Genomic DNA, 27,727 nt, shown 5'->3' with positions numbered 1-27,727 from the left:
TAATAATCTACAGAAGTGAAACAGCAGTCACAAGGAGTTACATTTTCTCTGAAACCACAGTGAAGAATTCATTACTCAACGTGGAAGAAAGCATCAGAAAAAAAGAAAAGGTTCAGGGCACAGATTTGGTACAAACTACAGGCTGAAGTCAGATGGTACAAGCTTGATCTCCTTGAGCCTATTGCAAGCAATAAATATTTCTTCCTATTTCTAGCACAGCAGCTTGAAATGGTGCTGCGCACACACACCCTTCCCAGAGCTCAGGCATCCAACAAGGACGCCAGTTATAATCAGTTGGGACCAACCCACCCCATCATATCACAGCACATGAATAGTCACCATCTGCCACACCAAGATGAGCCCCCCAAATCCATTGCAATGGACTGGGAAGAGCTCAAGAGGCAAGGAGTGAGGGTGGCACTGAAGCACAGCTCACTAACTGCCCTCCCCAGCCGCTTGCCAAGGGTGCTCCTTTGGGCACTTCTCACCGGGACCAATCCTGTCTGACCTGTTAGTATGAGCCTCCCAACCAATGGGTCAAACCTAGGGCCCTAACCTCTGCGTAAGGAATAGATAACTAAATAACAGGGGAACTGAAATTATAATAAAGCTGGTAAGGAAAATCAGGCTCGGGTCAACCAACCAAACCCACAGCCTCTCTGCCCTGCTGCCATCAAGGCGGCACAGTGTCTGCAGAGACGCTCATCCTGGCATGGAAGGTGATGGGGAAAAAAAAGCAATTTCCACCTGCAGCATACCAAGAAACAAGGCCTTTCCCTTGGAAAGGTGGTCTGCCATGCACTTCTGACATCCAAGGCTAGAGGTAGTGACAGGACTAATGCTTCAGTTTGTAGCAAATGCAACTCCTGACCTATATAAATAAAAGAATAGATAACTAGCAAACCTCTCTGGAAGCAAACCTTCCAAGTATTCCCTAAGTGCTTTTAACACCATCACTCTTCAAACACTGGAGATCTTCCTCCAGCAATGACTCTTACCCTACAACGTACCAACCAGCCCATCTTCTTCTGGAAGAACAGGGAAGGAGGCACTCACCCCACCACACGGAACCAGACCCGAGGCATTTTGCTGTGCTGCTGTGGGGCTGAACCTAACCCATTGAGAGCTGCAGGCACCTCCTGGTGTTTGCACCTTCCCACACCTCCAACCCAACCTTCAACCAACACGGTGGGTCGTAACTCTGGTGGCCAGGTAGAGTCAGCAAACAGGGTACCACTGCGTTCCCATCCCACTGTACTTGTAAAGCCTGGCTGCGGGAGATGCTGAGCCCCTTCTGAGATGGTGTCTGGGGGTCCTCAGCCCTTCCGAAGCAACTGAGCCATTGTGACAGCCAGGACTCCCAGGGACACTACTGCAATGGGCACCCTCTCCTTGAAAATAAACACAGGCTTTCTTCCAGCAGGAGAAGCCTGTGAAGGCAACCTACTGCCCTTCAGGAACCACCTCCCCATGGCCATCTCACTGCTGGCTCCCACTGTAGATTAACACCTTTCTTGCCTGCAGCCCTCTTACTTTTTTAGATTTACTGTAAATATTTACTCCCTGGAGGTCCACTATATTTATACTTAACTCAGCCAAACTAAGCCCTGGAGTAAGGTTGCTCTGGTGTGTCCCACCTCTGTATGCTAACATAAAGGGCTCCCCCCACCCACTCTGCTGGAGACCTACAGAGCAAAGAGGGCAAACACTGGGTCAAGACTTCACTTCCTTCTGTCACGTAAGTAATGAAACTGGAAGTCCTCTACAAAGCCTCAGTATTGTCTCCTTCCACCCACCACGCTGCAGATCGCAGCAAAACCTCCCGACAAGTGCAAGCCTCCATCACCACACATCAATTTTTAACTCTCAGCAAACCAGTGGCAATGCCCCATGTAAAGCCAGAGCACTGCCATGATGCAGAAAAACACACACCTGGATGCTCACTGTTGTTAAAACCAACGTGTTTCTACATCCCTCTTCCAGTACATCAAGGCCAATGCGCCTTGGGTGTAATTCTACTGAACTCCACTACTGCAGACTGAAACTAGCACATTTATTTAATGTGGCAGCATAAGAAAATTCTACATCCATAAATACATGAACATCTGTCGGGCTGGGCAAAGACAATGGACCTGTTGTGGATGATGCATTAACAGAAAATGAAAATTACATGTGTAAATCTCTACATCTCTAAAATTAAAAAAGAAAAAAAGCCCTTTGCCACATATTCAGACTACTACGCCAGACCAATCAGGCCAAAAGGTCCCTACAAAAGCCTAATCCGGTTATTCCCAGATCTTCTGTGATGACCATCTATCACCACCTTACACCCCACATCCATGTGAGTGGGGTTCCTTTGAGCCCCAGCCTCAATACGAGTCACGAGAACCGGGGATTTGAAAGAGATTTGCAAAATAAATCAGTGGAGTGAGTAGGTAACGGGCCACGTCTCACTCTGTTGGGGAGACACATGGGAAATGAAAGGCAGTCTGCTCAGGGCTAGTGAAAGCAGGTACGTTCATGCCACGTACCATCAGCCTGTGGTGCACTCATTCACCAAGTATCTGCAGAAAGGGTATCAACTTCTAAATATGAACAGCACCTACAGCAACCAGAGCCAGGACAGATACAAATCCACACAAACCTGGGTAGAAATGCAGTATTTTGAGGATCCATTGGATTTTCCGAACTAGAAAGTCAACACTGAATAACACTAAACCCCCATACCTGATGTAAGACAGGGCAGAAGGAATATAACTAAGAGCAGGTTCACACCTGCAATAACTCCTCCTCCTGATGTACCAGTTTTCCCTAAAACATCACAAATTCATCTTGCAGGCAGCTGACAGCATACACAGAGCAAACTCAAAGTTTACTCCATCATTACATTTGCCATTTATGTCACAGGTCTCCTGTAAATATCAAAAGAGCACTTGGACCTGTACTGAAGGATGCTCCTCAGCATGTGCTAAATTCCCAACAAGAGACAAGGGATTTAAGCCCATGATTAAGTTAAAGCAAATGCTCCACTGAATCTTTAAGCCAAACTGTACCAGAGTTCACTCTCAGTGGATGGGGGTGGGGGGTGGGGTGTGGGGGGGTTAGAATTTCACTGAAATCCTCTTTAGCTGTTTTGAGTTATCCATGAAAAATGTTCCCACTTCTCAAGAATCCTTGCAGATGCTTTGATGCTTTTCAGACTACTGATGGCTCAAAAAAAGCCCCGTAAAACCTGATGATGGCTTACTCCCAAATGAAAATCGCTGCCCGAGAGGCACAGCTTGATGTTATCCTCTGAACATTTGCAGGTTCTGAAATCACACTAGACGTATATTTTCATAGCCATTAAGTGAATCTAATTGACTTTACAGGCAGCAAAAGCTTGAAAAGGCATTTTACAAATACCCCTTTTAAACAGTTTGGATTTTTAGAAAATATCTCATTAGCATCCCTTTCGTACAGTAACTTCCCCCCGCCCCCTGCTCGCTTTCTCTCTTTTTTAACAAATCCCACCACTAACAATGTAATTCCAATAACGAGGACTTTACCAAGACACTCACTGCTGTTAAGCGGACAGCAGCCGGGTATCTGCCATGCTTTTATTGCTCTGTCTCTAACTAACCATCATCTAAAATTGCTTAGCACTTACAAATGGCAGGTGCTCCAAACCAGGCTATTTTCAAAACCTTCTCTTTGCAGTTCTACTATTTAACATTATTTTAAATTGAAAGACTACAGATTTAGGTCTTCCCTGGATTCCCACTAGAAGTGTTACACAGTGTTTCTGATGCTGTTATCTAGTTCCAGGGAAGATGAACAGATTTGGCACCTCCAAAAAAAGAACAAAAAGCCCTGATCTCAGCAAATGAAATGGATTTTTTTCCTGTACTCTGGCTGCAATAATGATTTTATATATCCTATTAAAACAGGAAGAATGGGGTTTATAGGAAAAAACATAGCAAAAAGATCAACAGGCCATGCCCAGATTCGTCTGGGAGTGATGTGGGTCAGAAGCTCTAAAGAAGGTGTAAGAACTCCTGTTGTTGGCAGTTCATTTGCCTTTAGGCAAAACGTTCTCTCCCCACCATCGGTGACACGTGGGTTTGTGCACTGACGCACTCTGTTTTCAGCTTAGCAGACACAATATCCTCGTGCTGCTGACTTCTATGTCTTTTCTCATCTTTGTTATTCTGAGTATTCTACAAAAAAAAACCCCAAACCAACTTGCATTCACCATGCAAAATATCTGAACAACAAACTAAGAAGGAGAAGAATGCACTTATAGAATGAAATTAAGCAAAGGGATATAAATTTAAAAGCGTAATGGAAGGAAGGGGAAGATCAGATACAAAGATGGATGCTGGGTGTGCGACCATTGCTGTTGGGAAATGCCATAAGTGATGAATGAAGCAAGAACCAGACCAGAAAAACAGAGGGATGGACAAGAGAGCCAAGCAGAATTCAAGGGATAAATGCAAATATTGCAGTTTGACACAAGACAGGAAAAGTGGGATATAGAACTGCTGTGGCAGGGGAAGGAAGAGGGGGAAAAAATGGAAAAAAATAATTCAAGGAACCACTATTGGTTCCCAATAGTAGATGTTATTATCTGATAGCTGTTGAAATGAGAGTTGTATGCGAGGTGCACTGAGGAGCCATTCATGGCCGGACAGCTGGTCCATCACCCCCCATTTCAATTAGCAGCGTTAGCACAGAGACCAAGAGCTGCAACTGTAAAAAGCAAATAAACTTGCATCTCCGATGCCGGTTTCCAAGTCGGGATTCAAGCACATTGGCAAGAGAGAGTGGGAGCAGCTTGTATAGCAATTACTGGTGATCGAGGATAAATCTAGGCAAGTAGCTTACTTAAAAATGCAGTTTTTGTCAATTCAAAACAATTTACACATTTGTCCTGAATTCACCAAAGTTCTTCAGCTGGGAAAGAAAAGGCAGAGGAAAGCCAGGCTGGCACTAATCCTGCGCACAGCTCATCCCCCAGCGCCGCTGGCCGAGACACCTGCGCACAGCTCGTCCTCCCTGGGATGGCAGGGGATGCCCCGGCTGCTGGGACTTCGGAGATGGTCCCCCTCGACACCACCTCTTCAACTACTACACTGGTACGAAATGCCTAAATACATAATTTAAACACGGCCTGGGATCGAGGCAATCCCAGCACTGGCTCAGTGTAGATTTAATAGTATCATGCAAAGTACAGAGGGACCTGCCTGGGAGGTAACAAACACTAACTGTATCGTGGCTCTACTATAATCAGTATTTTTTAAATATATACTTGGGTCTGACCTTTGCTTCCTAAGGAAGCCTGTAACAGAACCAACAATTTTGTTTCAGGCTGAAAGTAGTATTACATTCATCACTAAACACAAATTTTTGCTTCTTCATAGTGAAAAAATAGAGAGGGAGTAGTAAATCAGCTTAATTTGGATCAAAACTATCCTCCCTTTTATTTTCTAGTTCCTGAACTGAAAAATCATTTTCTCATAAAAACCTCTGGTTTTCAGTTTTGCCACTTGGATAAACCCTAGAAGCAGCACATGAATTTTAAGTGACAAATATTACTTGCAAGGTATCATTTCAAACAGTACATGCTAAGGTGTGACTAATGCATTGCATTTTTTCTATTAGAGTTTACACTGTTGCAAATCCAATTTTACATAGCAATATCTCATGTAGCCACTTAAAAATACACTCGTAATACATGTTTCCCGCTACATATTTTGAAAAGACTCCTTTCACCCACAGGATCCCATTTTAAAGCACAATCCCAGCTTGGCACTAAACCGTGGGAGTCCCAGCTCAAATTTTAGAATTATCCTGTAAGAAATAAAATTTTCAATTCGTGAAAGAAAGACTCATCAAATAGTTATAGAAGACAATAAATGATACTGTATATGCTTTCATAAATAGTTAATTGATTGCTGGGGTCCAACAGGTCAATAGATGACTTAAGAGAATGGCTCAAAGCCATCTGTAACAGATACCACAGCTTGTACCTGGCTCTAACCAGACCACTACAAGCTAATTTTTGATGCATCCTTAATAAAAGGCATGAGGCTTCTTGGTGATTCCACTTGGCCCTTAGCAAAAAAAAAACAAAAGAAAAGAAAAAACCCCAACCAAACGAAACCTTATTATTTGGTTACAAGAAATAGATTTGTAAATAGAAACTAGGTAAGACACGCTGCTATCTTTGGATTCCCTTTAAGACTGCTTTCATTAGCCACCTTTCAGGAAAAAGAAACAATTCCTCAGCTTCCTACAAGGGGGGGGGGGGGGGAGTAAAAAGGGAAAAAAATTATCTAAAAATACAGTTTGAAGCTCCCTGTTTCGCCAATGCAGAAAGCAACAAAGGTCCATAGATCCCTCGGCTCCTCGCAGAACCAGGTACTGTCAAAACACTCTAAGTCTGTCTTTTTGCTTTAGTCTGGAAGGGAATAGCATCAAACGTGATTATTTGTAACAGATCCCCAGCACTGTATTACCAAAACAAAGCCTGTGCTCTGCAATACACCAGTAAACAACGCTGTGAGCTCCCGGAGCCCACAAGGGGCTCGTGGCCAGCCCGAGCCCTGCCAGCCATTCCCAACCCGGGTAATTAAATATAACCTGCCTGAATAAAGATTTAAGCCTACAGAAGGAATTTCAGAAATCCACTCTGAAATTTGGAGAGATTTGGAACAGTTGGTCTTCTTGTAAATCAGGCCGTTCATTTAGGCTTTTACACAAAAACTGCTTTTTCAATATATTTAGAGGTCTTAAGATAGAGAGCAATGCCTAACAATAATTTCTGAAGTATTTGGGCCCCTTGTCGTGCACAATGGGAGGAACCAACCTGACCACAGACACTCTTGGATAATCCTAAGAGGCTAAATATAATAAATATAATATAATAAAGTGCTTGGGAATAAGATTTTTCAGTTCATGTTCCTACATCCAAAATTCATTGTCAAGAGTGGCTCAAAGCTTTGTACTCTTAAAACCCTTGCCAGTAGTTAAGATACCTGACATGAAGCCTAGATTTAGGCTATTATGAAAATCTTAACCTGAAACAGACTTTGGGGTAATTGTTTTACATCTTGGCCATTCCTAAGAAAGCAAGAGAAAGAAGAAAAGCCTCTGAAAACCCTTTATAAGAGTAATCAATTTGCATTTAAACTTGTGGAGAAAATTCTGTAGTCCTTTTTAGACTTATTCACTAAGACAGTAGTGAGGAACTGCACACAACCATGCTAGAAAACATCCAACACCAGAGAAAACATTTAAAAAAATTACTCAAAGCCAGAAAAAGCTAGAACACCTGATGTTCCTGACCCCTTCATGTTCTTAAGTCCCAGTACAGCTTGTGTTTGCTAGTCTTGAGAAGTTAACTGTGCCTAAAATATTACGGATGTTCAATCTACACAACTTATTACTTCTTGTATTGAAGATTAATGAACAGCACTTGCATGTACCGGAATTTTTAAACACCTGCAGGCAGAGCTTATGTTCAGAAGCATCACATCCACCCAGTCGTGGCTACAACTCAAACACCAGTGCATTAACTGACTGTCATGTCCATTAGGGACTACCTTTAGAGAGAATTTTTGAACACATTGAGAAAAGAAAAAGATATATTGCTCTGCAAAATTTACTATAACATTATTTTAGTCTAATTTTGACATGGGACCGTGCCAAAGCTCACGGATCTGAAGGGAGAGCTATTTTTGTCTTACAGATACACACGTTGAGGAATGGGTTTGTGCATATGTTCCTACTTATTTATCACTGGAATAGGAGGGGGGGAAGGTTGCAGTGGCTGCCCATGAACACGCTTATCCCATTTGCGTGGATGACATAGCCATGACTCCGCACGCTGGTCCGCTCATCAGACAACTTCAGTTTTCTGATGTGCCAGCCCTTGGCTGACAGCACCGCTCTTCTACTCGGCACTACCTGAAGCCCCCAAAAGTGGAAAAAACCCTTGAATAATAAAGATTTTGTGGGGCAGAAAGACCCTGCAGGCCCCCAAGTGGGTTGAGCAGAGCTGACCCGCGTGGCTCAGCACCACGAGGGATGCTGGCTGCATCACCTCCAGATCTACCCGGCTGTCCTGGTTTCGACGACACCGACGCTTATCGGCAGAGGCGCAGGGTTGGGCTGGGACCCAGCAGAGCTGCCTTCAGCTCGCCCTCGCTGCCAGGACCGGGGAAAGCCCTCAGACAGCTCTGGGAATGTGGGGTGGAGGTTAGGAGCTCTGGTGCGGGCTGGTGCTGGCCCTGGCAGCGCTGTGCCTTGCTCACTGTGCCCACGCTAAGCGACTGCAGGACGGGGCTGCCTCCAGATGCAAAAGCCAATGCTCCTCCACAGGGAAACGAAGCAGCCACACGTGATGGAGCGCAAGCCGTATCAGAAAAGCTGGGGTTTGGGAAAGGCAACCTAACTTTAAAGACATTTTACATGATTCAAATAAAACCAAAATATTTCAGTCCGTTACTAATGCTGGACAAAGCACATCCTTAACACTTGGAAACATGAGTTGTTTTTCCTATTGCTTCCCAACAAACTCCACACTGGAAACGAGAAATGCCAAACCAGGCAGTTCCAGTGCTGCTGGACTGTAGAAACCCGAAAGCAACAACGGGAATTGCTGAGAAGCAGCACCCCGACCACCCCCCTCACAGGAGGCGAGCCTTGGAAACACTTCCAGACATAATACTTCCCACTATAAAATACATTAAAGGTCTCTAATCCTAATCTTGTAGGATCTCTCTGATATGGAGATCGTGTCCCTTGAAGCACCCTCATTGAATTGCAGAGAGATGCCAGCACGTGAAATGCTCACAAGACAGACCCTCCGCCGCCTCAGGACGAGACCTGACCTCAGTTCCCGGCAGTGGTGGGGAGCACAGCCGGGAAACACCGAGGCAGAGATAAGGACACAGCCTCTCCCCTGGGTTTTCCAGCTCTGAGCCCCACGCCGGAATCCTCAATGCCCTATGTGGTGCGTGAGGAGAGGCACGTGTGAAAATCCCGATACACGACAGCTAGCTCAGGGGTTTGGCAGATACGTGAGGTCAGGGCACTGCCTAAGCCGGCAAGAAATGCTGAAGATAGGGATGCTTCAGATTCCAGCTGCCTCTCGGGCACCGAGTGTGGGGCAGGGCTCTCCGAAAACACATTCCTCCACTGGGAAGCAGGAGCCCTGATCCCTCTCCCGGCATCAGGTAACTAAGCCCTTTCTTTGCAAAGCAAGAGCTGCTCTATTCTTTCCAAACAATGTTATCATTTGGCAGCGGCGCTCCTGCTTATCTGGCAGCTTGAGCATTACCCAGAATGTGGAAGAACAGGGCTCCAGGGCTGCCCCTCTGCCTGGGGGCTCTGTGGTGGGGAGAAACCACCACCCCCTGCCCCAACCCCAGCTTGCAAAGGGTCTGGGCATGGCAGAGCAACTGCAGCTCCCAGGCTGAGGATCTCCTCCCAGGGTGGCCCCTGTATTCTCCCTACACCTCAAAACTCACGGCTGCTGACCCCGCAGCCCCCCCCGGGGCTCGGTGCCCGCTGAGCAGGGTTAGCAGGAGCCGCACGATTCACATCCAGCTGCTCACCTTCTTGCAGACACCTAGGTTCAACTCCTCTGGTGTCAGCTCTGTCCTTCTGGCATCAAACCCACGGCGAACGGGCCCAATCCAAGAGCACGGCTAAAATGCTTGCCCGTTACCCAGACAAACATCTCACTGAAGGCGAGGAACACCTCAAAAGGAACAAGCAGCAAACAGGATCTCACCTCCTCACAACCCAGCTCTGGCCCCACCTCAACGGGTGTCCTTCTGGCAGAAGACTGTGATCCCAAAACCTCTGCCAAGAAGGGCAGGACATCCCTCCCTGGGGTGGCGCATTCCTCAGCTGAGCCAAGAGCGGCAGGAATTGAACCCTAATGAGCCATCCTCCTGTAGCCCCTCTTCCTTAGGGCCCTGTCCCCCAGGGAGGTTGGGGTATCAGTGCAAGCTCTTCATCCTCACCCTCACGTACAAGGGGACAAAGGGACGGGGAGGCTCTGGCTCACCCCTGGATGGAGGCAGAAGAGCAGAAAGACGCGTCCCCTCCCAGCACGAGGCAACCAGAGGCATCCCCCCGCCCAAAGAGCAAGAGCCGCGGATGCGCAGCCACTGCCGAAAACCGCAGCTCTCAGCGTGGCGTGGTTAATGCGAGCCGACACCTCCCGCAGCAACCACTTCAGCTTCATCTGCTGCATTGCGCAAGGCAGATGCCCTCAAGGCTCCACCAGGTCCTGCAGCCACAGCTCTCCAGGTTGCCCGTCCGTCCCTGCCGTCTGTCCGTCTGGCCCTGCGGCACTGGGCATTGCAACCCAGCCACCCAGCTCGCCGCCGGTGCCCAAAACCACTGCCAAAGGCCAGCACCCACCACCACCAGGTCTTTGCACCACCACGACACGTACGCACACCCCCCAGCAGACCCTGCCAGGACAGCCAGCAGCAGGAGATAACACTTCAAACCACCGCAGAAAGACATGATAGCTCGTCAGCCAAAGCCCCAGCTCCGCTCGTCTTGGAGAGCAGAGGTTTTGCATGGGAGGCAAGGAGTCCTGGTTTCCATCAGCTCTCCAGCGGAGACCTCAGCCTCGCCAGGATCGCTCTAACACACCAACCACTGCAAAAAATATACAACACAACCAACTGGGACAGAAGCTTGAAGAGGCATTGTAAAATTGATTAGTCGTCAAAATCATCAGACCATAAAAGAAGCTCCAGCTGTGCTCCTCTTATTTGCATAGAGAAATGCAAGAGGCAGGGCTCTACTTAAAATTAATTCCTTCTTTTTTTGTTGTTTTTTGTTTACTAGAGCCTAAGTTACTCTGGTTGACAATTAAGCCCATTATCCAACTTCTTTCTTTTCTAGCACCCCAGTGCCTTTTTTCATAGCCTATGAAGAAGAAAAAAGAAAAAAAATAGGAAAAATCCAATAACAGCTATTTTAAAATGAAAAATGCAAGTTTACAAAGAGCTCAGGAAGGTGTTTGGACCATTCAACCTTCTGTTTTAAGACCCCAGCAGAGGACTCAACACAAACAATTCCTTTCAAATCAACAGCAATTTGAAGTCACCCCGCTGCGTATGAGCTCAAAGTTAAGCGCTGGCCCAAATGTTCTGCCAGATCCTTGGCGTAAGCGTAGGAGGGCAAGAGAAAACAAAGATTTAAATTTTGGCTAGTGCACTTCTGCAAAATCACTGTCAGCACATATTTTTCAGTTCATACAAAATCCAGTGGAGGAAATTTAAAACAATAACTAACTTGGAGGCGAGCGGTTCAGAAAAACTGCAGAAGAAAAACCATAATACGATGTAACTCATGGGACTGCTCAACACTAATCATTAAGCTGGGTGCTTACGGTATCCCGTTGCAAATCGGGTCCTTTCGGTTCAGTTTTAAAACTGACCCACAGTTTTTGCAGATGCTGTGGCAAAACCACCAAGAATGACCCGTTTTAATAGTTTAAAATATTCCCTCTCTGTAGATGCCTGCCTTACCAGAGGCTATTTGCTGTAGATGCTCTGTACAACAGTTCCCCAGCCCTGGGTACCACAAGGAGCCCACTGCAAACAACAGGTTTTCGTGCCTGGGTACCATGAATGCCAAGAGCAAAACCTCAGCAAAGCCATGACCAACATCATAATCTAAGACCTTAAGACCACGTCCCAATTCTACCTTCGCATTTGTCACCCTAAGAAACAAGAATTCATAAACCCATCACAGAAATGCTCCCTTTCTCCATTCTCCATGGTGGAAAAAAAATATTCAAGCCGGTAAACAAAGATTCTCCAAAGAAGGAGCAAGAAGTTGCCTGGTCATACTCCCAGACAAAGCCAGGCCAACCTGCAGTTACATCAGGTTGGGTTTTTTTAACTCGTCTAGACAAGCTCTGCCCATCTCCAGCCTCTCTGGGCCCCTGTTCCCGCACCCGATTACCCTCACTGTGACCATTTCTTCTCTAACACCTCATTGAGAAAGCTCTCACTAACATCTCAGCTGGAGCAATACAGAGGACAACGAGCCCTTCTCACTCCCACTGCAATCGTTTCTGCCTGCGTGCTAATTTGTAAACTAGCCAAACAGAAGACAAACTTGGGGCTGGAAGTTGTTTTATTGTCATTTTTCTGTCCTTTGGGCAGGATGGGCAGCGCTGACGTGGCACATAGCTGTCTTTCTCTGTACGTTCAGACAGACGGCCTCCGAAGCGTGCAAAACTCTGGGCTTTTCCAAGACAATTGTATTTATACTGCTAGCTTACAGGGAAGAAATCCAGCAACTGTATTTTGGGGGGAAACAGGAGCAAAACACTAGATTTGTGCCTCGTGCACAGCTCTACCAAATAGCAGCACACGGCTTCATGGCACATGGACAGGCATCACCAATGGTGCCAGTCCCGACCCGCGCACAGCCTTCTCCTCCCCAGTCGCCAAAGCCTCTTTGGGCTTTACCCGATTATGACTCCAGCCAACTTGCTTAACACCACTATCATCAAGAACCTTTAACAAGCACCAGCGATCCCATAAGCCTGCTTTTTGTCGCACGGCAGAAGCCTAATTACACATGATTAAATTCTGTCAAAAATTAAAGCCCACACACTTGCTGTACAATTGAAATCAGCCCTTTTAGGTACCAAATAAAAGCAATGCTAACATTTCAAAGACACGCTGGCAACACAGCTGAACCGGATTACATTACTGACCCTAAACAAATTGAGGGCATTCCTTACTCTTCCTCTGAGTCCCTTTCCTTTATTTTCTATATATGCTAGTGTTGTAAATACAGGCACTTGGATCCATGCCCTGAATTGTGAACATACAAGTCCCAAGGACTAATGAGTGATGCAGCTCAAACACTTAGTAACTCCGTATTACACGTTCTTACTCTCCCGCAGTCCCCTGCTACTTTCTCCAGCATAATATGTTGTTGAACCTCACTATAGAGGTTCAGAAGTGTTTTGGTGCAAGCCCTTTTATTTTTGTGACACCACCTTTAATGAAGCTTGAGCTTTTTAAATACAAGTCACACATCACTTAATTTTTACAGAAACAAGCACTGCACACGAAATACAACCTGTGTGCAAAATGGGAGAAGATCTGTATAAGATACGCGCTACGATTAGAAATGAAATCTAAAGCAAGCACATCTAAGATATTTAGGGATTTTCATTAGAGGAGGAGCATCATTTTAGCAAAATGTAGTATTGCACATCAGAAGTGAAGGAAAGTTTGTGGCTATGGTACTTCCCATGAGTCCTCTAAAAGTGACCAGGAAGAGGTTTTGTCGCACCTGGGGAACAGCAATGATACAGCAAAAACATGGTCACATGGAAAAAAACACAGTAGGTACTCTGAGAAGATGGAACTAAGGTGGGATACTGCCATCACCTTGCTCTCCCGGCTCACCACCAGTACTATGCGACCACCAAAAGCAAACCCCAAACCCCAAGTGACTGCCCAGCCATCCATCCCCTTGCTTTGCCCCTCAACATGGATGTATGCCTACAAAAAGGGAAACAGCACCTGACAAGTTCTAATGGGACTTTTTTTAAATAATCACATAAGAAATCTTTTACATATTAGCTTAACAAGCAAATATCATTACATACTATATTTTTAATTACATGCATATATGTAACAAATGGATGAACTTATTATGTCAAACCCAGGCAGCATCCCTTTACATACCTGATCTGTGCCTCTTCCAAAACACTTGCATTAAGGAACGTTCTTCTTGAATAATATGGGAAAACGGGCGCAATAACTAAAACAGGTCCCTCTATGCATTTAGGCTAAAAAGCCTTTCATGTCCCCCTCCTCCCGCCCTCAGAGCTAATACCAAGTGCAAGGAGCAAAGAAATACCGAGCTCAAGAAATAAGGGCTGGGGTGGACCTAGCCTGCAGTAAATAACCCGCATCATCCAGCCTCAGTGTCCCCGAGCCCCCGTGCCCCGGTCCCCAGACCGGCCGCGGGACCCAGGAGCGCTGTGCTCTGGGCAGGGAGGGGGTAGACGGAGGCTGCCTTGGATGACTAGACAACTTGGGAGGGGGGAAGGAAAAAAAACCAAAACCAACCCCAAAACCCCAAACCAAAACAAAACCAGAGATGGCTTTGTGCCTGGTGTGGCTAAAGAGCTGCGTTCTGGCGGCTTTTGAGCTTGCTCAGTGCTGCTGACAGGAGGAAAAGGCGCCAGCAGCAGGGAGCAGCCATGTTCCCCGAGCAGGGCTGGGGGAAGGCTCCCTCCGGGGAATTCATACTCACCTGGCGGTTTCATGTAATATTGCTCAATATCAGACATGTCCGTATGCAGCGCACAATCGAGATAGTGGAGGATAACTTTTCTACTGAAGTAGTACCTCATGCCCATCAGAAAGACGGGCAAACAGCAGGTCAGCAGGAAGGACTTGGTCACAACAAAGCATATTACTATGGAGATAAGGAAGAGAAATAAACGATACCTGTCAGAAAAGAGAATTTAGTGTTGATTTCGGAATACAAACTCATTATTCAAAAAAAAAAAAAAAAGCACAGACAAAATACACATTTGCAGTACACACACAATTCACGCTCTCGAGATTATCGTGTTACGTGACGGCGCATCACGCCGAGATAACCCCCGAGAAGTTTACGGGGGTGCCTGGAGAGAGCCGGTGGGGAGGATGCCACCACGCCACGGCAGGTCCCACCGAACACCCCCCCGGCAGAGAGGACGCCGAGGGCCAGGCACACCCCAGGCCCCTCTTGGCTTTCCCCGGTGAAGCCGAAACGTGGCCGGGGCGGAAGAGCCACGCTGCAGGCGCTCCGCTCCGCAGCCATGTGTTTGTCACTGCGGCATTACTATTTCCATCACGGGAAGCACCGACTCCCGGGGAAGGCACCCTGCTCGCCTCCACGCCGGGGATGCTGCCGAAGACCTGGGGGGCTTCTGCGGACACCCCCGAGACGGCGGCTTCCCCCCGGCGTGACCTCGGCCTTCCGGAGCCGCCGGCTGAGCCCCCCCCCCTACGCCCCAAGTTTCTGCTGGGGGTCCCCCTCCAGCCCAGGGCCCTGTCCTCCCCCCTGGCTGGGGCATGGGGGGGGTACAACCTGCCTGCAACCCCCAAGGGCATGAGAAACCAGCCCAAAGCTTGCTAAGGGGGGGGGGGGGGGGGGGCACATTTGCAAGGGGGGGGGGAGGGCACACATTATTAATAATGTGACCCCCGCTTCCGTGCAATTATATACACGGGGGAGGGGGGGGCATGTTATTATTTGCACAGGGGAGGGGGGCACCTTGCAGGCACTCTGGGAGGTGACCCCCCCCCCCCGGCTCGGCCCTACTGCAGGGGGTTACCCCCCTCCCCAAACCGGGGGGGGGGGGTGGGGGGGCCCGGCTGTATCCAGGCAACGTCGGCACGCGGCGCCCCCCCCCCCCTCCGCGCTGGGCTGCGCGGGGGCGGTGCAGTGCGCGGTGCAAGGCCCCCCCCCCCCCCCCCAAAAAAAAAAGGCCTGGAATAACTAAAAGGACGACTCTACCCTCACCCCCGCGCAACCTACGCGGCGACACCCCCTCCCCCCCAACTCCCCTCCCTTAAAACCCGCGCAGGGTCGCGCATCCCCCAGCAAGGCTCTCCCCCCCCCCCCATCATCATCATCATCATCATCATTCCCCCCCCCTCTCCCCTCCAAGCCCCCCTGCCCCCCCGCCGCAGCGCTGCGGCTTCCGCGGCCGCTCCGCACGATGCTGCGGCGTTCCCCCGGCCGCGCACACCGCAGCGCGCCCGGGGCGGCGGGTCCCCGGCTCCTCCCGCCTCTCCGACCATTTTGTGAAGACCCAGGCGGGGGGGGGGGATGTAGGAAGAAAAAAAAAAAGGAAAAAAAAAAAAGAAAAAAAAAAAAATAAGCCGCCACCCCCTCCCCCAAAAGGGAGCAGATACTCACCGGCCAGCAGCCCGTAGAGCAGCTGAGTGAGGGGCTGCTGCTTCAGCCCCCTGAACGCCGTGTTGGGGATCCGCTCCATGATACCCTCGTAAAATATGCGGCGCACCACCTCCTGCTCGGAGGGGTGGAATTCGCGGATATAGACATTGTCGCGCCTGGGGTCCTCTTTTGGGGAGCTGAGGGGTGGCGGGGGGGAGGAAGGGGAGCCCGCCAAAGAGGGCCACATCTGGGAGGAAGAAACAATGATCGTGTCTTTTTTGGATCCCGGGATTGATTCATGATCTTCCGCCACAATCTTGGTCTCACAAACCATCTTGGGAGACAGACAATGCATGCAAACCGGCCGCGGGGAGGGGGCGGAGGAGAAAAACGGGAGGGGAGGGGGGGGGGAAGGATATATATATTAAAAAAAAAAATTAAAAAAAATTAAAATTAAAAAAAAAAAAAAAAAAAAGGAAAAGGGGAGGGGGAAGGAGCGGGGCGCGGAGCAGGGACGGAGACCCGCCAGGCAGCGGCGGCGGCGGCTGCGCGGGGCGCGGAGCGGCGCGGCCGGGCGGGACGGGAGAAAGGACCTCCACTGCATTTTGGGGAAGCATTTATAGGGCGGGGGGGGCCGCGGGTCCCCGGGGTCCTAGCGCCCCCCGCATTGGCTGCGCAGGGTCGCCATGTGATCGGGGGGTGGGGGAGGCGGGACGCGCCCCCCCCCCCAATCCCCATCCCTATCCCCATCCCTATCCCTATCCCTGCACCGCCCCTTGCAAATTACTACGGCGCGTCCCTGCGCGGGGGGCGGCGGCGGGCCGGCTTCCTCCCGGGGGCTCGCACATCTCTACCCGCATCCACCGGTGCATGGGGCGGGGGGGGGGGGGGCGGCACACACACGCACGTTATTTATTTATTTGCAGGGAAAGCACCATACTCCCGGCAGCTTTCTGGAATAGTCGCTGCGGGTGCGCGGCGCTGCGCGGAGCGCTGCGGGAGCCTGCGGAGCCGCGGGGGACGGGGTGTGTGGGGGGGGGGGGGGACGAAGACACGGGGGGGGGGTTGTCGGCATCGGTCGCACCGCGTCCCGGCGGGCTGCGGCGCGGGCTGCTCCGTGGTGAGTCATTCACCCCGGCGGAGCGTCCCTGCGGGGCGCGGAGGGGGGGTGCGGGAACGGGAACGCTCTGCGGGGGCGTGGGTGGGGGTGGGTGTGTGCAGCCGCCAGCGCCTCCCGAGCCCAAATAAATCCCCCTCCCCATATATCAGCGTGTCCCCGTTCCCCCCCCCCCCCCGGTCGGTAACTTTTCTTCCCGTGCCCACGCCGCTGCGCGGTGCGGGAGGGCGGCCGGCCCCGCCGCCTCCGTGGGGCGGAGAGAAGGGGGCGGGGGGGGGTGCGCAGGGAGGAGGACGGGCTCCTCCTCTTCGCAGGACCCGAAAAGCTTCGGCCTCTCCCGGTTGGAACCGGCCGGCATCTGCCCGAGGCATGCGCCGTGCACGGCCGGTGCAGGGACGGGGCGGAGGCGGGAGGATGCTGGGCGGGGAGCCGGGGTGCCCCGGACCCCCCTTTCCCTCGAGGTGCATCCCCCGAGAGCTTCGTCTGTGTCTCCCCCCCCCGCCAGGTGACACCCGTGTAGCCCCCCCTGCGGGGTGCAGCTCTGCCTCCTTACAAGCTTCACCTGTGCATCCCCCCCCGGGAGGTGCATCCCCCTGGGACATGCACACAACCCCCCCCCCGCAAACTTCAGCTGTGCCTCTGCCTGCAAGGTGCACCCCCCCCAAAAAAAAGTTTCAGCTGTGTCTCTTCCTCCTGCAAGGTGCACCTGTGCATCCCCCTGCCAGGAGGCACCCTTGCACCCACCCACCCCTCTTTGAGTTTTATCCCTGCATCCCCCTGCGAGGTGCACCCATGCACCCCCCTACAAACTTCGTCCCTGCATCCCCCCGGGAGGTGCACCCGTCCATCAGCGAGTGCGGCTGTGTTGCTGGCACCCTGCAAGATTTGCTGCCCCAGGAGCCCCCGGGGTACGTTTTGGTCCTCGGGAAGATGCACGGTGACTGGATCTTTGCTTCAAGCTAAAGCATCACTGTGACGATTTCATTGTGGTTTCATTGCTTCACTTTTCTATTAAAAATTGTTCAGGAGTTAAGAGACATGAGAGAGGGGAGAGGGGGAAGGATTAGGTAAGGGCTTGGAAACCTTCCCACCCAGAGGAGTGGTGCCAGCACCCCGCAGGCTCGCGGTGCATCGGGTGTCCCTGCTCGGACGCTCCTCAGGCGGCTGTGGGACCCACTCGTGGTCAGACCCTGCAGTGCTGCCAGCCTGCTCGGAGGGGCTGGCACGGCACGGGCTTGCTAGCAGCAGGCTGAAGTGCCCGCAGAGTTCCCATTTCTAACGAGCATCTTCTGCAACTGCAGCCAGAGCAACCCCCAGTTCCCAAAGCCTGTGACTGTCTGAACCGGAGATCAAAATGTACAATTATAAAAGATGGCACGGCGCAGGTACGACGGTGGCCTTGCTGCTCGGTGGATGCGTTAGCCAAAAGAGCAACATCTCCTCCTCGAGAGTGGAGCCTCCTTCACGGCGAGAGGCAAGACATACAGCATCCCCACCTCCCCCCCGTCACGTCTTACCTCAGCAAGGATCAGTTGGACTCCTGCGCTCAGGAGATACCTGGCAGCCCCAAATTCACTAATGCAAAGGCAAAGAGTCTGTGAATGGCGAGAAAAAAAAAAAAAAATCGGGGCAGTGTTTGCCTTTGAATTCTGAAAGCTTTGGGCCAAAGATAGGAGGTTGCTGTTTCAAAAATATAATTAAAATAACGTTTAGTTTCCATATGCCTGGGTTAAGCAAGCATTTATTTTTGTTTGATCCTTTCTAGTCAGATGCGTTGCTTATTTATGAAATAACTACAGTAATAAAAACAACCCATTCCTTAAAAAAAAAACCAAAAAACCCCACTGCAGTTATATAACAGCCAGGGGAGCTCCCAGTTCCAGTCCCAGGCTATGGACCTGAGTGTTTGCGGATGAGTTATCTTTAGAAAGGCACTAAATACTTGTTTACTATTTATGCTGCCACATTTGAGCATCTTATGTACAGTAATTAATATCCCCTATTCCCCCGAGGTGAGGGGGTACCGTCATCCTCTGCCTCCGCGAGGGAACTGAGGCACAGAGGAACACAGTGATTTATGCACCATCATGCAGTAACTCGAAGAAGACACAGGCACTGGACCAGATTTCTCAAGTCCTCCTCACTGTCTGAATGCCAAACTTTGCCTTTCTTACTGCAAAGCCAAGATTTCAGCTTTCCCTGTAAACAGGGGTGAAGGGGAGGCTCTGGGGGTGCCGCTGCACGGTGGGGAGGAGGGATAGGGAAGGAGCAGGCAGCCGTGACTGACCGAAGCAAATGTCAGTGCAAATCAAGGGCCTCGCTGAAATCAATTGCAAAAGCCAGTCAGGTTCGCAGACGGCAGATTTGGGCCCCTGGAATAAAAAGGATATTGTTAACAGCAGCTTGCTGGCAAGGCAACTGCTCTGCCAGGAGCTTTCAGTCTTTAAGAACGCAGTTGTCATCCCAAGTCACTGAGGATTTTGCTCTCGGGTTTACTCCCGCTCCTCCAGGACCTGAGGGTAAATCTCCCACATGCCATGACCGACCGCTGAACCTCATGGATAGAACTAATTTAATTAAGATGGACAGTTTAGAGTTTGAATGTCGTGCCAGTGCTCTCAGCAGCTCTCACTGCTCAGTTTAAAGAAGGAGCTTGTATAGATGTTTGATCCATTGGTTCCTCTGGGGAAAAAAACCTCGGATAACCAGGGCAGATTGCGCAGTTCTGGGGGCTGAGGGCATTTGAGTATTTTGGTAAGAAACACGTTTTGCCTTTAGCAGGTCTGCTTTAGGCTGACTTTGCTTTGCATTAGCACATCAAACCAGGAAGCCTTGGAAGTGTCATTATTTATCCTTCCCAAAACTGCAGCTCTCACCTTGGGTTGACGGGAGTCACTCCCCTTTTCAGGTTGTAGGAAGCACCCAGCAGACATACAACAGAATTACCGCTTCCCCTGCTGGGAAGCTCACACCCTGCTCTCGGTCTGAAATTTTAGGGTTTCTACCCAACCCCGGGCTGTGAATGACTTGAAACGTCTTCTTCCAACTAGATTTTGCTTTAACTCTTGAAGCAATGAGATCTGTGTGATTGCAAACGACGCAAACGATTTGGGATGAGCAGTTACTCTTGCGGAGCATCTGTACTTAAGGAGCGGGGAACGCCAAGGCAGGCCTCCTTGACCCACTGCTCAGTATCTGCTGGGCAAGGAGAGAGGTGCTGCTGGCTCTATCTTTCTTCTGCAAAAGCTACAAGCAGCCACAATCCTTTGCTCATCAGGGGCTGTATCAGTCAACCTCAGCAATTAACTGGTTGACAGCAAAAACTGCCCCAGGTTATGTTAATGCAGCAATTCCAGAACGGCTCATCCCGGCAGGATGAGGCTGGCTGGCAGGGATGGCTCCCACCCTGCCCTTTGCAATGGCTCCATCAGCAAGCGAGGAAGAAAGGTATCCAGGTTTAAAGCTCTTCTTTTCAACCACCTCCAGGTTCTCCTTCAGCCTGGACCTTGGTCATTTCAACTGGTTTTTTCATGCTTGACCCGAGACGCCCGGAGCAGGCTGAGCCCCCCCAGCACCGCCGGCTGTTCAGCCACAGCAGTCTCCTACCCTCCTGCTCTACTGGGCTGGAAAAAAAGTAAAAGCCTCTCTGTTGACTGCAGATGTGCATATGAATGTGAGGCATTTGCCTAATAAATATCCTCCTAAAGGGGGATTAATTAGCATCCCAAGATTTGCTCTGTCTGCACTCCCTCTGATGGCAGCAGCTCTGCAGCAGCTTCTCTTAGGGGCACTTAGTTTCCACTGAGAGCGCGTTGCTGGCCCTTTTCCCGACGCACAGACCCCTGAGCCCAGGGATTCGCAAAACTTTTGCTCAGGAGCTGTCACCGGTAGCAGCACCCGTGCCGTGCGAGAGGTTGGCAGTAGCCGCTCACACATCCCAGTTTCCACAGCCTTGCTGTACGCCGTGACCCGTTGCAGCAGCGATTCAGGCTCCTTCCTTCTGTGGCTGTCTGGGTGCCACAAATAATAAGTCACTATAAAACCTGACGTGCCATATTACTTCCAGCTTGTAAAACTCTGTGAATTGGTAACCAAGGGCCAGAGGTGGGATCCGCTGGCAGACATAGACCTCTGCCAGGTGGACCTTGGTGTCAGAGTTGGCTGCCTTCCACTCTGGGCACAGCAAAGGGGGGAAAACCAGCCTCTTCGGAGGCACGAAGGCTCCCGAACCAATGTGGACCTCTAAAATAGATCGGATGAATCATGTGCTAAAAGCAGTTGGGTTTGTCTATGAACAGTGTGCAGGGTGACTAGATTGTCTGTGGAAGTCTCCCTGGGGGATATCTGAAAATGAATCTCTTCCTACAACTTTTTTGGGTTGAAAGAATTTTGTGGGTTGTGAATAAAATACAAATGTTTCCCAAACAGTGTGCGTACCCACAGCTGGCTTTATCCTCTTCCTAACAGGGATTTTTGGCACTTGCATGTACATTTAATGTACAGTAACATCTATGGTGAAGAAACACCACTCTAGATCACAGCAACATTAAAATCTGAGCTATGCAGCAATTATTCAGGGATTTATCTAGAGCATCTCAGTGCAACCATGAGGAATACTTTCAAAAAAGGAGAGGTTCTGTAGACATTTAAGGCATCTTCAGTTAAGGAGTAGTGTTTCCTGACACTGGGTGTGATGGCTTCAGGAGACAACACAGCTTTCCTCCTGATAGTATTATTGCTGCAAGTTTAGATGAAAAAAAATTTGATTTTTTGGCCATATTTAACCAGAGATTTTCACTTCAATTAGCTGTAGGAGGCAGAGCTGTGCATGCAGAGCAAGGCTCCACGACCACGGGAGACGCTGTGCAGGGGTTGTGTAGGGAGCACAGTGCCCTGAAGAAGGGACCAGGACTATGTGTGGCCTGAGAAAAGCTGAGAGCACGAGAGCTCTTACACACATGGCAATAACACAGGTGGTGTGAGCCAGGAAATGCTCATTTCTTGGGGTTTTCAGTGCAGAACTTTGCACCTTCTTTGTAAATTAGCAACACCGCTTTGGAAAAATACCTGCCTCCACAGTTAGTTCCTTCTCTTGCTGTAAATAACCTCCAGCCACCTGAATTTTGGCTACCTGCTTGGGTCAGCAGGGTAACGCTACTACAAAATTTGCTGTATCATGAACAACTCTGTCAATGTGTATTCATCTTTGCTCAGGAAGAAGAGAAGAACATAAGGTTAATGACTGTACTTTCGACCAACAGCTATTTTGCTGGCATTTTTAACGGCAGTTGTTTCAACTAAGGATCGCCAAAGTACGGCTGTAGCCTTGTGATCTTCTAAGGACGCTGATGGGACTTGGACAAGCGGCATCTTATTTACCTCTCTACATGGCAGGTGCTGCAGCCTGAGAGGAGGCAGGGGGGAAGGAGTCTGAAAAGGACCCGGAGAAATAAAAAGAAGAAAACAGGCAGAAAATTGCAGCAGAGATATTCTGTAGCAAGGAGAGGGAAATTAGATGTCAAACCAACCACAGGTGGAAAAATATCTCAAAACTTGACTAACAAATGCCCTAGCCCAAGATGAGCTCCTCAATGATGAGGCAGGAAAAGATGTGATGGGTTTTTTTGGCTACATTTGGGAGCTGGTCCTGCTGCTGAGCAAAGGAAAGTCGCATTTTCAGCTTGGCCTGCAAGGCTGCACTGTAACTGCTTGCATGGGCCAGCAAGAGCCCTGAACTCCTCCAGCAGCAATGTGCGTGTTGCCTCGGGGGAGGCAATATATATCATCCCCTATATGGGTTGGGCTCATGTCAGAGCTGATTCTACACTGGTTTTTCCAGCACTTGATCCAGGCTGGGATTTTCCTTTCCTTGCATAATGCCTTTCAGCAAGGAGCTGAGGCAAATTTTCAGGTATTTCCAGTTTTCCTGCTCAGTGATGCCTCCAGGCTCCGATGCTGCAGGGTGCAGGCCCTGGGTCCCCTTCCCTCTGCGCATGGGGTGGGGGGACACTTGCTCTGGGTGCTGCAGAGACCTGGGCTCCTCCTGGAGAAGCAAAACCTATGGCAGAGAGAGGCATCTGCCTGATCACCCCTTTGCTGTCTGGGGGGCCTCAAGCTCTTAAAATCACACTTCCCACAGCTGCCTGATGCTCGCTCCTTTTCTCCACAGAGGTCCAGGCACCATTGAGCCCAGCATCCTCCTTGGGACCAGTGTGGGCACGAGGAAGAGGTGTTGGGCATCATCAACTAGGGTCTGAAAAGGGGTTTGGGGGGATCCAGGGGCAGGCTCTGAGCTGGCCACAGACAGCAGCACACAGATGTGCTCCCTGCAAAGGGCACGCTGGACATCTCCTTACGAAAGGTTTAATCCCTGAAGCAAACAGCTGGGGCAGGAGGACAGCCCCACTGGAGCAGGACGTGGTCACACATCATTGGTTTTCTGTGTCAGATGAAGACCTGCCTGCATAATGAGGGGTCCCCATTTTCCTAGGGTAGACAAAGCTAGAGCAGCTTCAGCCTGGACTCTGCTCTGAAGCCTGCTTTGGTTTTCTCTGTGTGCGCTGCTCCGATTTTGCTGGAAACATGGCAAGTGCAGTGTGTTTCTTCTTCATAAGCCAAGAACAGTGGGGTTCACATTTTTGGGAAAGCCATCTGCATTGTCTATCACTGTCACTTGAAAAAGCCCATCATTTAATACCTCCTTGCTCTTCCAAGCTGCAGTGCTTGTGAAAAATGGCAATGCTCCTCTTTTCCTGGGCCTGGCCATCCTTTTCCCTATGCCATCCTTGTGCCTCCTTCCTCCCCAGCCCAGCCCTGTGTCCTTATGCACCAAGAAAACATCCTGTACCTCTGGCCCCTCTCAGCTCCTGCGGTGGGTTTGCTGCTGCCTTTCCCTCCCTCCAGAGCATGCAGCCCACCACAGCCCAGCTGAATTTTGGTTACCTTTTGCCCCACCTGAACTGAAAGCTATTTGGGTGATGTTTTGTGGATACGTAACATGACAGCACGTATCCGAAGGTCAGTTAATAAAAAGCCATGTTAGGGTTTTGCTTGACCCCTTGCAAAGCAGACAGCGAGGTTCTGATGGCCATTGCTTGCTTTACCTCTGCTTTCTGCTCTCTCTTCATGGTGAGGTCCACCACCATCATCTGGAGCTCTGAGCCAGAGCAGGGCGATGCATAGGATAGGGTTATAGGTAGGGAGAGTCACAGGGGTATGTCCCAAGTGAGACCTTCAGCCCTAAAACATCTGAGTGGAAAAGCTTGGGATCTGAGTGCAGGTCAGACATGAAAGGGTGGTGGCAGTGCCCAGAAGCAACAACCCTGGCAGCTGCCAAGCCCCAAAGATAGCTGCCTCAGAATGGCCAGGCTCTGAAAAATGAATGATTGGTCCTTTTAGTTTTCCTTCTGTTCTGAAACTGAAAGGAGAGGTTTGACTTTCCGCTCTGACCAGGGCTACTACATGGTAGTGGGGGACGCTGTGATCCTGGGGTGCCATATTTCCTCTAAAATTGAAGTCCTAACAGCTTGTGAAGATTAAAAGATCCAGTGGCATTTTCATGATGGTGAAGTTGCTATATTCATTGCACATTCACAAAACGCATAGTGATATCCCATGGCATCACAGCCCAGAGCAATAAGCACAGCCTGGCACCCTACAGAGGCCAGGGCAGGGAAGAAGCCATCCTGCAGTCATGGCTGGATAAACTTGGGCTGAAACACAGCCAGTGCAAGCCACCCTTGAGCCACCGTTGTGATCCCGAGTCCTCTGTGCCGGCACTAATCTGCCACCCCCATGTCAGACAGCTGCTGTGTTCTGCCCGTCTGTTTGTCGAGCTGGGAAAGTGGGTGAGCACCCTCCCAGAATGAAAACCACTGTGCAAACACACACTCACACCATTATCCTGCGATTCACAACTGTTTAAACTTGATTAAAAACAAAGTCAGGGCAACTGATGCAGCAGGGGCCAGGGAAGCAATGATGGGGATGCAGGCAAGAGGTGCAGGACCGGAGCTGCAGGAGCTAGATGACAGCAAGTGTCTTCAGAAGGCAGGAACCTGCAACCCTGGCAAAAATGAGCCTTTTTGTAAGAACCCCAGCACCGCCCCGTCCATGATCCCAGCCAGCCAGGGAAAGGAAGGAGGTTTGCATGTCCTGAAGGTATACAGGTTCGTGCTGGTCTGTACTGAGAATGAATTCACTCCAAACTTGGGAAAGCCGCAAGCAGCTCCTTGGGAAACAGAGAGTGGGGATCTCCCACTGGCGCAGTTTCAGCTGCAGGAGGTGCCTCCTGGGTGGAGAGGAGCCAGCCGAGCTAATCGTCTGATATTCACATTTTGCTGTTGGATTTTCACCCCACCGTGGAGCCAAAGGTGGGTCAACGCCGAGGCTGCCCTGGGATGCTCAGAGGGGAGCAGAGCAGCCCCATGGGGTCTGGAGCTAACCCGGGGAGGCGGCTGTGCTGTCCTGCCCGGGCTAGGGGAGGGCGAGCGGGGTTTATCCTGCACTGTACAGCGCTGTACAGTGAGCAGGAGAAAGCAAATGCACACAGACCTCCAGTGGTCCTCCCGAGTACTACACTGCATTGTCACTGCCACCCCAGGGATGGGGACCTTGCAGGTGGGTGAACAAGAGCTCATGGACAAAGTGAGGGGTCCTGTAGAAAAGCAAAGAGATATGGAAGAGATCCTCTTCTCCTCCCTGCTTCAGCGGCCAGTGCCTCAAGCGTAAGGTTGGCTGAGGCTGCGGGCTGTGCTTCAGGTCTTGGGGAGGAGGACAAGCTGTCCCGTGGCAATGCTGAGCTGCCTTTCCTGGGCTCGGTCTGATTTTGGGGCCCAGAGTCTGCAGCTTGTGTAGGACAGTGCTCGTAGCCACAGGTCTTTGGAAATATAAACCTTCACAGTCCTAACGTGGGTCTGGGACCTGGCATGGGCTCAGCTCGGCTGGTTACAGCCCCCACTGGGCATTGCAACACCGAGCTTGAGTGCAGGTGAGACATTCGGGGATTTCATTTCCCAAACTTGACCGTACACTTTCTTACAACAAGGGACAAACACTCAGGAATGCTCAGCGGAAAATATACTGGAGGGCCAGAAAAGGTCTGGCTTAAGGATTATCACAGTGCATTGCCAGGATAAGCATCACACACAACTCACTGTCCGCGGGAAGCAGCGTGGTAAGGAAACTCTGCACCCCCCTCCTTCCCTCTCTCTTTGAGACACACAGAGGCTTTCCTGCACCATCCTCCCTCCTGGTGTTCTCACCCGGACAGGCACAAGGCTTGGACTAATCAGCTTCATGTGATCTCACCAAAACCCTTCTAACAACCAGCACTTCTTCACGCGCCTCTATTGTAAATACTTCCATAAGAAATGGTTACTCATTTACAAGGTAGTGCTCTACATGCCAGTCTGCTGCTGCTGGGGGGAAAAGAAATTTAGCAAAATAAACCCCTGGTTTTTGGTGATGATTTCCCAGGTTTAACGATGACCGGGGAATTAGGTTTGATGTTTCTTTCTTTTGTGACCCCTTTCCGCTGCATGGGAAAGCTGTTTTTCCTTAGCATAGTTTCTTAGCCCCAGTCTCCCGCATTGCATGGCTTCTTCTGACTGCCCCAGTGTCCATCACCTTCCTGTCATGCCCTCTGCAGGAGGCAGAGTCATCTCAAAACTCAGGACAAATGTTTTAGAGCCTACCTCCCAAGGAGGTACCTTGTGTGGCTTCGACAAACAGGTTTTATAAGGGAAAAACCGAGAGCAGTGCTGAATGCAAAAGGGAAGATCAGAGGATTTGAGTTCAAGGCTTAGCGTCTAATTTCAGCATGTCCGAGTGAGGATTGAAGCCTGGTAAGAAAAACCTCCCTCCTGCTGTCCCCCATCCACCCGCCGGTGCTCCCCGGGGAATTGCTGCCGACTGCTTTGAAATTCAATTTCTGCACTAGCAGCGGCACGTTGGGCCTGGCAGTAATTGCTTTGCCAGATGACCGGCTGCTCGTCACTGCCAGTGCGCTGGGGGGCTGGATTGGCTAGGCTGCGGTGCCGGGACGGTGCCACAGCCTCGTGGGGCTGCAAGAAGCCCCATGCTTTTGGGCCAGCACCCCTCCGCGCTCAACTGTGCCTCCATGAGTGGCACACCAAGGCTTGGAGCTCAGTGCCTTGCCCAGAAACGGTGTTTTTGCTGAGAGTTGGAGCCGGGACCCTTGAATCAGCAGCGCTGAGCCCACCGCCTTCCCCATCCCATCCCATCCCATCCCACATCCGCCTGGATCCTGCTGTATCCCCCCAGCATATGCTGGGGTGCCCAACCTAGCAAGAAAGCTTTTGGGGGACCACAGGCTCCCTTGCTGATGCTCACCTGCTGCTGCTCCCTGACTACTCCGTGCTATTTCCAGCACATCTCCAGAAAATAGCTCACTCCCCCCGACACAACTGGCTCTCCACAGCAGGGAGCGAACTCAGCAATTTACCAGAGGGATTCTGATTCTTATTTTAGACTCCTATTTTAGCCTTCTTTTTCTTTTTAAATTTGTTAAGTTAACCCCTTTTACAGCTCTGGGACCAAGGTGCTGCCAGTGCAGCATTGCAGCACCCACAGGAAAATTTACTGGCTTCACAGCCCTGCTCCCTGCAAGCTGCTTTCCTCACCTTGCCCCCATGTGCCTCTTTTAAT

General features: G+C 50.4%; 1 protein-coding gene across 1 annotated transcript in view; it reads right to left on the bottom strand.

Moving 5' to 3' along the window:
- NAT8L (N-acetyltransferase 8 like) overlaps nucleotides 1–16,660 on the bottom strand; it is a 31,316-nt gene extending 14,656 nt beyond the window's left edge. Inside the window, exons 1-2 of the mRNA XM_075040660.1 lie at nucleotides 15,964–16,660; nucleotides 14,305–14,469 (exon numbers count right to left, since the gene is read on the bottom strand). Of these exons, the coding sequence (XP_074896761.1) occupies nucleotides 14,305–14,469; nucleotides 15,964–16,297 (499 nt within the window). The 5' untranslated portion in view covers nucleotides 16,298–16,660. The remainder of the gene's footprint in view (nucleotides 1–14,304; nucleotides 14,470–15,963) is intronic.
- Between the last annotated feature and the right edge of the window lie 11,067 nt (nucleotides 16,661–27,727).

Source organism: Buteo buteo, chromosome 1 (genome assembly GCF_964188355.1).
Source record: "Buteo buteo chromosome 1, bButBut1.hap1.1, whole genome shotgun sequence".
NCBI lineage: Eukaryota > Metazoa > Chordata > Aves > Accipitriformes > Accipitridae > Buteo > Buteo buteo.
Note: the sequence above shows the minus strand (reverse complement) of the source record. Positions and strands in the feature narration are given on the sequence as shown.